We start from the raw sequence: 13,662 nt of genomic DNA on the forward strand, positions 1-13,662 counted from the left end.
CATTTATTAAGATAAAATTATTAGTGTTAAGACCTGTTTAACATAATAAAATTGTTGTTTATTTAAACTTCAGTATTATCTTACCGGTGAGATCTTTGACAAAAACGCCGATGTCGGGCCGCTCCTTCACTTCGAGGCTCTGGTGGGGATTATTCCCCAACAGATCGCGCACCTCTTCATTGTATATCTCCAAATAGGTCACGCATACTAAGAACCTATTTAAATATATAACATTAAGAAAATAAATCAATAGGAGCACTAACACCATGCACCGCAGGGAAAAATGTTACATTATTTTCTAGAACTATCACTGTTCTGTATATTAGAGGTGGGCGGCAGACATTAATAATTTTATTGTTTTGTTCATAATATTATTTAATAATAAAAATTGCTTGCTAATTACTGGACAATTCACACAGCACTGCCCGTTAACAGTCACTAGCAGTTTACCACACCGCTATACTTGGGATTGTCGCGGGTTCGATTCCTCGCACGGCACAAACATTTGTAAATCACGAGTAAGATAGTTTGTATCGGTCTCTATATTAATGGTCGCGGTTTCAATTCCACGCACGAAGCAAACATTTGAATCCGTGATGATGAGTATTTGTATTAGATTACTTAAACATGTTCTGGGAGGGTGTATCTTAGGTAAATCTCGTTAATAACATATTGGTATAGATATTTAATTTCAAATTAACAACATTAATCATCATCATCATCATTGAATTCCAGAATCATCATTGCCTTGCCTTTAACCCATTATTTGGTGTCGGCGTAGTATGTCATCGCCGATATCCACTGATGCTAGCAGAATGCCTTCGACCAATCTGATGGACCGGATCGTAGCCTATGGACGACTGAAACTCTCAAGGAGGACGAGCTCGTCCCACGCAATGAGTCACCACTAGTCCTTATTACTAATCTTCCTGGAGGGATTGTTAGTAATGTGAATTCTCAGAATCATCATTGCTAGCAATTTACCATGTTATTTGGTGTCGGCGTAGTATGTCATCGCCGATATCCACATTTTTTTTATACCGCGATGGTGGCAAAACAAACTTACGACCCATCTGATGGTGCCCCGCCAGCGTAAACCGTTAGTGCAGGCGTTAAGGTTGCACCATTCCATTATCATCGATAAAAAATTCTTTCCTCCCGTTAATATGACATCGATTCGAAAATACTATACTACAATACTGAGAATTTATACACTTATTTCTCATCATCTTTTGTTTTGGCGATGTTAGCTATGGGTCTACTAGTCCTTCTTCCTATATATACTTAAAAATGGTATCGATTCGAAAATAACAACACTGAGAATTCATATACTTACTTCTCGTCATCTTTTGCCTTGGCGATATGGCTGAATATATGGGCAAAAGAATTAGGTATGATGCCTCGCAGTTCAGGGGCAGAATTAGTCCCAGCCATGGTGTAAGTCTTCCCCGTGCCAGTCTGCCCGTACGCGAATATAGTGCCATTGTAGCCCTTCAGGACCTCTTCCACTATCGGGCTGGCCGTTTGCACGTAAATGTCCATCTGTGTGCAAAAAGATTGTAAGCGAAATGTGCCATAGACAAATATGTTAAGGTAATTATGATAACCCCAGGACAATTCACTCAGCGCCATCTAGCACCAAGCTAAGCAGAGCTTCTGTTATGAGTACTAGACAACCGATATAAATACTTAAAATCATTTTTTTCCAAATACATACATAATATGTATTAATATGTATATTGACAACCTCGGTGGTCTAGCAGTCTAGCACACCGCTTTACGTCCGATGGTCGCGGGTTCGATTCCTCGCACGGCACAAACATTTGTATTCATAAGTATGTTTGTATCGGTCTGGGTGTTTTCTATGTATAATATGTATTTACGAAAAAAAATGTACTTGTATCAGTTATCTAGTACCCGTAACACAAGCTTTAGCTAGCTTAATTTGGGACTAGATGTCGCTGTGTGAATTGTCCTGAGATTATATTATATTAATATATATAGGTCACTCAGTTGAATACCAAGAATCATACTGAATACAAATCTTTGAACTGTGCGAGGCATCGAACCCGCGAATCAAAATTAAAACGGTGTGCTAAACCGATAGACCACCGACGACGCGACGAGGCGTCGAGTATTTGATTCCTTAGTAAAATTCGTTACAAACCTTAAACAAACAAAGTAAATATGATTTTAGGTTCAATTACGTTACAAAGTTCCCCAATAATAGTTGATCTCATATATTTTTCACGTACAGTATTGGTGCGTCCACTCCACCCCTATCAACGCATACAGGGCACGTATTTCATCCTATAATCCCTTACAATTATCAGCCAGCCAAATGACTTGATATAGCTTTCTATTTGCCTTCTTTTATACTAGTGTGGTGAAATTTGTTTCCTTAGTAAAAATTTGTTACAAAAAACTAAACATTATTGTTTTAGGTTCATTTACCTTAATAAAGTATCCTAATAACAGTTTAACTCAATTCTCCAACGACAGATAACGAACTACACATCGTGTGTAGCCCACTCATGTATAAACGAAATATCTCCTTTGGAAAGTATACATTATATTCTGAGGATATAAAACCATCGCTCCTAAGAATATCCTTCAATTCTTGTCCCTCACGGGTCTATGTAGCGAACTTTGAAAAGGGGCGAGCACAATAGATCTATGCAGGTCGCAGTGCTACAGGTTTTAACACCTGAAAATAGCCCAAAACTCTCACTAAAAAATGTATATATTTTCATTACATATATGAAATGATATATATGTAGATTTACATAAATATCATTAATTTAGGTTAAATTGCGTTGGTAATAAAGTTCTCCCAATAATAGTTTATCGCATATATCTTCCACGTACCTACCGATAGGAGGACAGATTTTCATTATTATGTTTCGCTAATTATCAAACATCTGATGAAAAAAATAATGTCATTCATCTTGTGCGTACGTTACCACATAATAAACGGAAAAGATTTGAAATACAAATAGAAATAATATTTATTCAAATCTTAATACAAGCATTTCAGAACTGTTATATAATATTTTTTTTATTCAACCGCACATTCGGATCATAAGAGCTAGGAACTTCCGTGTTAATCATGTAAATAAATGTTGTTCAGCATTATATATTTAAGATTTTTCATTTCATATATATAATGGAAAATGTATAAATATAGACTAGCTGATCCGCACAGCTTCGTCTGCATCACACTTGACATTATATTTCGCCCAATTTACTTAATATCCTATTAAATTATATTAAGTATTCTAATGCATAAGCAATTTAACTTAAAGTTGAAGCTATTTACTGTAGTTTCATCAAAATCTGTTGAGTAGTTTTGCGAGAAAGCGTAACAAACATCCATCCATCTATCGATCCAAACTCACAAAGTTCCGCGCGTTCATATTAATTCGTTAGTTCGTCCAATTTAGATAATATGAATATAGCCTATAAGTTATTCTGATGTACCTACTTATAAGAATAGAATAGAGTAGAATAGTAATGTTTTTCCCAATTTACATAATATAAGTTATAGCCTATGTGCTATTCTGATATATAAGCTACATTACGATAAAGCTTCATAAAAACCCGTTCAGTAGTTTTTGCGTGAAAGCGTAACAAACATCCATACATCCATCTATACCTATCCATACTCATAACCTTCCGAGTTTATATTATGTTATGTGTGTAGTAAATAAACATTTCGCCCAATTTACGTAATATAAATTATAGCCTGTGTCATTCTGATGTATAATCCAAATTACTGTAAAGTTTCATTAGAATCCGTTCAGAAGTTTTTGCGTGAAAGCGTATCACATCAACTTTCGCATTTATAATATTAGTAAAATAAGTGCGAAATTTCATACTCCTGCCATCCGGGCAAGTTCCGTAAAAAACGGTACAAAGTCTTTTCTTCACGTATTAATATAATATTGTTTAGCATTACACAATTAAAATGTTTTATTTAATACGCTATAATAAAAGATTATCCATCTAAAGAATATATTCAATGACGCTATTCGCGTTATATTTGTAAGACAATATATAACAGGGCCAGTGCTGTGGAGGAGGCGGAGGGGGTGAAGGGGCTATGCCAGCTCCAGGGAGGGTTGGGGGGTATGCAGCAATCAATATTGGTGCACCGCGCAGGCAGGTCGCGCGGGCTGACATACTGCCCCAGTTCGCTACAGCCGCAGTGTACATCGGACCTTTGGTAGTTAGGCCGCTCGCTCGTCCCAGTTCTGTATGATCACATTGAAGTACCTAGGGACACGCCCTGTTTTAGCTTGCCAATTGTTGTAGGAAACCAATTATATCGAATAGAGAAATAATCTTTATATAAAAATTACGTATCACGTTGTTAGTCCGCGATGGACTCCTGACACGATTGCAAATTCGATTTGAACATTGTGTGCGCAATTTGATTCAACTTGAAAGATTAGATCACAATTTATCGTCGCAATATTATTTTATTCAAGAACCTTAGCCACAGCAACGCGTGGCCGGGTCTGCTAGTAATGATATAAGAACTTAATATAAATATGCAAAAGGCGCCCTTATCGCTATCTTAAAGCATTTTTTCTTTAAACCAATCTCTTACAGAGTCAACAAATAATCTTTATTCAAAACTGTACTCATACTAGCTGAGACGACAAACGTTTTACGATATAAGATGAAGTACTAAAATCGCTATAAAGAATAGGGGTTGGTTGTAAAAGGGTGAAAATTTAGAAGTGTGTATATATTTATATATTTTTAATGCCAGACAATAAAAATCTACAAATTTTGTCCAGACAATAAAAATATTTGTTTTGAGCTGGACCACGCTTATCACTTAAGGATATAAAAATAGATAACCTATTTCCAGACCTATCTATACCACCATCCAGACGACGCACGTAACCTATTTCGATGAAATTTTATATGTAGGTAGGTACATATGAAACTTCATCAAAATAGGTTACGTCGTTTCGGAGAAGTATGGCAACTAACATTGTAACACGAGAACTTTATATACAATATTACATAGTATAAAACAAAGTCGCCGCCGCTGTTTGTTCGCTTATATCTTTTAAATTACGCAACGGATTTTAATGCAATTTTCAGCAACAGATAGATCGATTCAAGAGGAAGATTTATATGTATAATATATGCGTGTTATAGTATAAAACAATTCGAAAAATTCAAAGATTTGTAATGTGTGCCAATCCGGGACGTGGTTGCTAGTTACATTATAAAGAGGAAACATTTAATAAAAGAGAAAAAAATTAAGGTCCACTAGTTCGGAGCTTAGGGTGCCAAACAGCCCTCTAAGCTCCGAAACTAGGGGTCCTGAAAAATTGTGTTACCATTAGAATCTTAGTTATTCCTGACTAGCTGTACACGTGACTTCGTCCGCGTGGAAATTAACTTTTAATTTCGTAAAATAAAAGTAGCCTAAGTTACTCCTTATTACATCAGCTACCTGCCAAAAAAAGTCCCGTCAAAATCGGTCCAGAATTTCAGAGATTAGCCGAAACAAACAGACCGAAAGACAGACAAAAATTGTTATTTTGGTGTATGTACCGTATTTATATTCATATGCATGTAGTAAAAAAACGGTTATTTGAAAACAGACCATTTCACAATACAAGGAACGTTGAAATTGGTTGTTATTTCTACTATATATGTGTATTACTAACTAAACAAGGAAATGCAAGGATTAATAAAAAAAAAGTACTAATAAAGGACAGTTTTATTCAATAAGATACTATTCCGTAGATGACTACTATAATGTCGACCAAAATGACTTCAGTTGTGTCTCAGGCGTCCATAGGCTACGGTAACCACCACCATAGAAATATAAAAAAAAAGTTGCCCTATTGTACTGTGTTACATGTGTACATAAGATGTTATATTGTAAAACTTATTGTATAATTTACTACACAATTTAAGTATATTGTTTTGGATGAATAAATAAAATAACGTGCTACTACTCGAATCAATACTAACAGACTCCAGCCTCCAGCTCCACAGATACGAGTTATTTATTTAGCGTTAGACATAGACATCTACACAAGTACCTAAAGACTTGGCTTTAAAAATAAAAAGAATTTTAGTTAAGTATCTTGCCAGTTCTTCTCAATTGAATCTGTACACTGGTCTAGACAGTAAGTAATATTATGTATGTTGTTTACTAACATAATATGAATATTCAAAATAATTAATTACTCTGTTAATTACACAGCGCATCTAGTCCCACGGTAAGCAGAGCTTGTGTTATGAGTAGGTACTAGACAACTGACATAAATACTTAGATGTATAATACGTATATTTTTTTTCGTAAATATATAAATAATATACATAGAAAACACCCAGACCGACACAAACAATCATACTCAGTAATACAAATGTTTGCACTGTGCGGGGAAACGAAACCGCGACCATCACAAGTAGAGTGGTGTGCTAAACAGCTAGCCAATAAAAAATATCAAATCAAAATAAATATAAAAATTAGTCTAGAGTGACATGAACCAAATCAAAATATTCGTGCCAAATCCATCACTTCAGTGGTTTCGAGCTAGATAGAACTGAAGAGAAACTCTGTCCTTATTTTTTTCAAATGAGTTTGTATGAATACATAGAATACAAGAATACAAGAAACACAGATTCATTTTTAAATTTAATTGGGAAAATTGCAGTTTGTAATCCGAACAGACCAGTTCCCATAAGCAGCACTAGTTCACGAATATGACGGATGAGCCAGCCATAAAAAAGAAATTATTTTTTGTTATAAAACTAGTAAGTACATAATAGATGGTATGGTTATGTCTTTACAAATATGTTAAAATAATAAAACAAAAAATGATAAAATATACAAAACTCACAATAATGAACCGTACATTAATTTAGATACAAGATTAATATCATAATAATGACATGCTTCTTATTTGTAATTTCACTGACTAATCTGTACCCTGCATCCGAAACACAGTTTACATTGCAAGTTATTACATCCGTAGTACCCCTCATGCCTTGTCATTTCTAAGGACTAAGATGGCATGCTTCTTATCCTTTATTTTCACTGCCTAATCTGTACCCTGTATTAGAAAATGCTTACATTGCAAGCAATTACATCCGTGATACCCCCATGCCTTGTATTTCCTAAAAACTAAGATGGCGTGCTTCTTATCCTTTATTTTCACTGCCTAATCTGCATCCTGCATCCGATATACAGCTTACATTGCACCCCAAATGCGTTGTCATTTCTAAAGACTAACACCATGGCATGCACCGTATCCTGTATTTTCACTGCCTAATCTGTACTCTGCACCCGATATATAGTCCAAATATAGTTGCAAGCAATTACATACGAGATACCCCTCATACGCAGTCATTTTTAAAAACTACTGTGGCATCCTTTATTTTTACTGCCTAATCTGTGCCCTGCATCCGAAACACAGTTTACATTGCAAGTATGGCGGCTGAAATGGGTGAGACAAAAGCACCCACGACTTTCTACGAAATCCTATTTAACTGAAGTAGACTGTCCTGTATATAAAGTGACGGTTGCCACTTACCATCAGATGGGCAGTCAGCTTATTACCATTGCAGTTACATATATATTTATATGTGTGTCCACGCAATAAATTTAAAATGTAGGTATTTTTCAGTATTTGTTCTACCTCTGTTCAGAGACCTTGCGTCTCCACTCATCCCAGCGCAATAGCAATACTTTCAATGAAAAATTTGTAAATATTTATGTTCCGCTGTAATCGGCTTACTTTATTATAACAGTAAATATAAAGGTATTCTTTTAGTTTTTTTTTAATTCATTATAATTCCAAAGTCTTACACGGTTGACAGCCTCGATGGTGTCTAGTGATTTAGCACACCGCCCTACTATCCGATGGTCGTGGGTTCGATTCCTCGCAAGATACAAACAGTTTTCATGAGTATGATAGTTGGTATCGGTCTGGGTGTTTTCTATGTATGTATTTATTTACAAAAAAAAGTGTATCCATGTATTTATATCAGTTGTCTAGTACCCATAACACAAGACGATTAATCATCTATAATAATTAAAATATAAAAATAGAATATAATAACATTAATTAATTGTTATTCAAAATTTTCATAGCATCACGTTTTGTATGGTTCAATGAAATACAGACTTAAATAAAGTACTGTATAATACAGGCCACTTAGTTTATGCTAGTATAAGAAAACTTATGTTCGAACAACATGACTAATTTACACTCAGCCCGAGTGGGCAGGGAGTGAGCACGGAAGTAAGCAGTGCGAGAGTGTAAACACGAGAGGAAACACTTCCCATGCCATTGGCGCTGCCACTCGCGCTGCCCGGATCTCCCTCGATTGTCGGTTTTTCGTGCGCGAGTCAAAGGACTGGCAGCGCGAGTGTCAGCGTGTTTTTACATTCAGCTCTCTCTCTCAGTTGTCGCCCGGCAATATTTCCGGCAGCGCAAGTGGCAGGGGAAGCGGCTGAATGTAAACGTAGCAATAAATTCTAACACTTGCTTCTATTATTCCCTTTCTGCCCTTGGCTGTAGTATTCTACCTTCTTCCTGATTTCCTTTATCGCTTAAAATACAGATACTGGCTGATAATAATTAGCTAAATATTTATAACTGTGTAATGTACGAATTTATATTGTTATCAGTTTTTTCAACTGAAGCTAAATTAACTGGACGGTGGGAAAGTAAAAAAAAATGTAAATGCAACGAAAGTGATTACTGAATACCGAATATTTGGCTAGGCTATATTTAACACACTCGGCTTTATTACGCCCTGTCTCGTCTCGTAACCATCATAACGCACTTATGTCATCATTACATAGTATACAACAAAGTCGCTGTCGCTGTCTATCCATCGCTATGTATGCTTAAATTTTTAAAACTACGCAACGGATTTTGATGCGTTTTTTTAATAGATAGTGATTCTAGAGGAAGGTTTATATATATATAATACATGTACACCCGGGCGAAGCCGAGGTAAATAGCTAGTAATATACTATTAATTAGTTCGTCATTTATCTAGTACATTTCGTGGGTGTCCTGTATTTTGTTTTTTTTGTGAGATGTGTTAAATATTCCATTATTATATTATTGTTCTATTTGCTAGTACCCCCTCCGATCGATACCCCGTCCAATTCAAACGGGGATCGATATTACGACGGCCTGAGCGGAGGTTCGAACCCCTAGCGGTGCCCTCAGACTAAAGTCGCATCTGTCAGGCGGGAGTTGGCCTTCAGCCGCTCCAAAGTCCTTCCGCGGGTTTGGAGTGCCATCTGCACTCGCTCCCTGTTGCCCGGTGAATCTGTAATGGCCAGCTGCGGCCAACAGCATTAGAGTAGTCCGAAAAAAAAAAGTTAGGCCGAATGTGTTACATATGCAGTGCACATTCCTGTAGCCCTTATATACTTGGTTATCTACTTGTACATTTCCCGGGCGTCGTATTTGTTTTATTTGCTAGTACGGATGTGTATGTACCTTATATACTTATACATTTCCCGGGTGTCATGTTTTATTTGCTAGTACGGATCTGTTACATATGCACTGCACAGCCCTATCTAAAAGTGCTAAGAGCACAACTTACACGCGCCTAAGAATGAACGAGGCCGCAGTGTCACAATTTCAATATGGTACTTTGATATATTTAATATTTAAATAATATTTGTAATTTCATATGACCGTTTATGTTGGTTACCATACTTCTCCGAAATGTCTTAACCGATTTTGACGTAATTTTTTTTTGTATAGTCGGTAGGTTATTAACACAATACATTAATTGTAAATAAATCCTTACTAAAATTATAAATGTGAAAGTAGGATGTTTGTTACGCTTTCACGTAAAAACTGCTGAACCGATCATTATGAAATTTTGTACACATGCTCTTGGAGGTATTAGAATTGACACAGGATACTTTTTATTAATAAAAAATCAAATGTCAACATTTTACTATTTCAGCGCCATCTAGCAGCCAGTAATAGTTATAAATCAATTATAATAATCTCCGATACTTATTTAATGGCTTCAATGCAAGCGAAACCGCGGTTAAAAGCTTGTATATTATAATAGTAAAACTAAATCTCTTGACATTAAATCCAGCGCTTCCAAATTGTCATTTAATTCAAAATTACGTAAACACCTTTCCCAAAACTAGAGCAATTCCTTTTATACCAAATTGAAACACATTCCTCTATCCCTTTGATTAACTTCAACTTTATATAGTCCCTGACTACGCGGCATCAAGTACCCATAAAATAACGGTACGGGATGTTTTGGGATTGTTAGTAATGTGGATTGATGATTATATTACTAGCAATGTACCATGTCAGGTTGACCTCCATGCGGTTCCCCTTGGAAACCATCGTGATACAATTCTTGGTGAATTTGTCACGATGGGCTAACTGACCTGACCTCATGTTCATCTTATCATCCTCCACTGATACCACGCCAGTATAAACCGTTAGCGCAGCCGGGTGCACCATTCCATTATCATTCATAAAAAAAACGGTGTAATGTGGATTGATGATTTCATATACCATGTCAGGTTGACCTCCACGCCGTTCCCCTGGAAACCATCGAAATAAATTCTTGGTGAATTTGTCACGATGGGCTAACTGACCTGACCTCATGCTCATGTTATCATCCTCCACTGGTGCCCCGCCACTAGGACACACAGGTGCTCCATTTCATTATCATTCATAAAAAATACACATAAGATAACGGTACCCACAGACCTGCAATCCAATCCAGAGTACTGTTAAAGAATAATACGCACACCGGGTCCAGGCAAAACACGTCGGGATGACAGGGAAACGGAGTCTCTTGTAGAATGTCAACGCCACTAGCGAAATAGTTTGTATTAACAGTAAACACAGACGATATCTTCATCTAGAAGTAATTCTCCAGAACTGTTCCATGACGCGTATAGGTATAAATAATTATTTAATGCAGAAAAAGCGGAGCACAATGTGTATTTCTTATGACATTTTTTATTAATAAAAAACAAAAGATGGCGGGCGTTCATTCTATTTTTTCCTTTTTTATTTAAAAAAAATGTTCGATTTATTAGTGGCCAGTTATATATTATAGAACCCAGTGCGTATAGAGACCGGAATATTCAGCCAATAGGTGGCCGACAGATTATAGGTATCTAAATCTAAAGTCAAGAATACTATAAGCAGTGGCACTCAATGAGGAAGTAGCCATTATTATTGCTAAAAGTTGCATATAGATGGCGTGATTGGTATCGATGGAATTCTTCATAGTTTTGCAAACGTTTTAAAAAACAAAACTGTGTTTTCAAAAAATGTTTAATCAATTTTTAAAAAGTTATATATACATGTTAAAATGAAATAATGCGTTTAGAAAAGTAATTTTCATATATTTACTCATTTTGTTATTTTCCAGTACTTAATTACACTTTAATCAGTGCTAATATGGGGCTCAATGTTTTCAAAATGCTTTCATAGATGGCATTGTCGTCATTTGTATCGGCCTAATTAAATGTCTTTTTTATATTTTCCAATAATAAGCACTTAATATATTATTATTGTAAATTAAACATATAAAAATTTTTTAAGTAAATTAAAAATAGCCGAACAAGCAAGTAATAATATTTCCAATAATACTTATGTATGAAGTGTTGTCATATTATAAATAAATACATGTATTATCGATTTTTTTTAATAATCGATAACAGGATTTTATTACGCATTATTCGATGATGCTTTTAATGAGTCGTTGTGAACAGTAAATTTTCATTATTTTGTATTATAGCAGTGTTCCGTTTCAAAGAACGGAATATAGTAGTACATTATTAGTGTCGTTGGTTATTTGCATTTGTACTGAAAAATCGATTACATAATAATTTAAAATATCGAGTACGAATCGTAGTTGTCTTCGAATACTGGCAACTGGTAAGATTAAATTAGTATTTAAAAAAAAGAAAGAAATCGATCCTAATTCGAATACCATAAAGTTGATTTTCCTTTCTCATTAATATCATAGCAGTTTGTTTTTAACTTGCGTATGACTCTGTGGTATGATGTTTAACGTGTATTGTTATTGTACGGTGCATACATTTCAAAAATTATATTTTAATGTAGGTACATACATTACTTTCATACATTTCAAAAATTATATTTTAATGTAGGTACATACATTTCTTTCATACATTTCATACATGTCAAAAATTATCTTTTAATGTAGGTACATACATTTCTTTCATACATTTCATACATGTCAAAAATTATCTTTTAATGTAGGTACATACATTTCTTTCATACATTTCATACATTTCAAAAATGAACTTTTTATGTAGGTACTTACATTTTTTTCATACATCTCATACATTTCAAAAATTATATTTTAATGTAGGTACATACATACATTTCTTTCATACATTTCATACATTTCAAAAATTATATTTTAATGTAGGTACATACATTTCATACATGTCAAATATTATCTTTTAATGTAGGTGCATACATTACTTTCATACATTTCAAAAATTATATTTTAATGTAGGTACATACATTTCTTTCATACATTTCATACATGTCAAAAATTATCTTTTAATGTAGGTACATACATTTCTTTCATACATTTCATACATTTCAAAAATGAACTTTTTATGTAGGTACTTACATTTTTTTCATACATCTCATACATTTCAAAAATTATATTTTAATGTAGGTACATACATTTCATAAATGTCAAAAATTATCTTCTAATGTAGGTACATACATACATTTCTTTCATACATTTCATACATTTCAAAAATTATATTTTAATGTAGGTACATACATTTCATACATGTCAAAAATTATCTTTTAATGTAGGTGCATACATTACTTTCATACATTTCAAAAATTATATTTTAATGTAGGTACATACATTTCTTTCATACATTTCAAAAAGTATCTTTTAATGTAGGTACATAACACCCCATGTCAGACCCCTTGTATTTGGAAGAAACTTAAAAATAATGCCAAAAATATTAGATGAATATATTTTTAATACGAATATTGTTTTATTTTTGTTCATCAACTTTATCCCTCACTAACAATACTAGTAGTAGTACATAACCTGGTTTATACCGCTAAAGATATTGAAAGATATACGAGTAATTCAGAATGTTTGGCGTGAAAGCGAGACAAATAGACAGACTGAGTTACTTTAGCATTTATAATATTTCTAAGAATATCGCTATTAAAAATAGGGGTTGGTGAAAGACGGGTGAAAATTTAGGCGTGTATGTATTTTCAATGTAACATTATAAATAAAAAAAAAATTGTCCATAATACAAAAAAATAATTTTTCGGGGTAGGCCACCCCTATGACTTAGGGGTATAAAAAATAGATAACAACCCTACCTCAAACCTGGCAAGTATACATATCAATTTTCATCATGGGAGAAATATGGCAACTAACACTGTGATACAAAATTTATATATATACACTACACTACAAATACACTACCTCTAAGTAGATATATACATATATATAGCGGCGCACCCGCCGGTAGCCTCGCGCTGTTGGCTCGTTGCTAAGCAACGGATACCCCGGTAGCGGTTGGGTAACGGGAGGCCGGCGGCAGTTGGTCGTTGAATACCGCACGCAGCGCAATAGTTTTACAACTTA

At 34.6% G+C, this 13,662-nt stretch overlaps 1 protein-coding gene across 1 annotated transcript in view; it reads right to left on the reverse strand.

Annotated features, from left to right (window-relative positions):
* LOC131840782 (kinesin-like protein KIF3A) overlaps positions 1-13,662 on the reverse strand; it is a 30,617-nt gene that overhangs the window by 9,115 nt on the left and 7,840 nt on the right. The window contains exons 3-4 of the mRNA XM_059188981.1: positions 1,337-1,542; positions 85-215 (exon numbers count right to left, since the gene is read on the reverse strand). Coding sequence (XP_059044964.1) covers positions 85-215; positions 1,337-1,542 — 337 coding nt within the window. The remainder of the gene's footprint in view (positions 1-84; positions 216-1,336; positions 1,543-13,662) is intronic.

The sequence above is a fragment of the Achroia grisella genome, unplaced genomic scaffold, assembly GCF_030625045.1.
Source record: "Achroia grisella isolate CSIRO2021 unplaced genomic scaffold, CSIRO_AGI_Agris_v1 utg149, whole genome shotgun sequence".
NCBI classification, from domain to species: Eukaryota; Metazoa; Arthropoda; class Insecta; order Lepidoptera; family Pyralidae; genus Achroia; species Achroia grisella.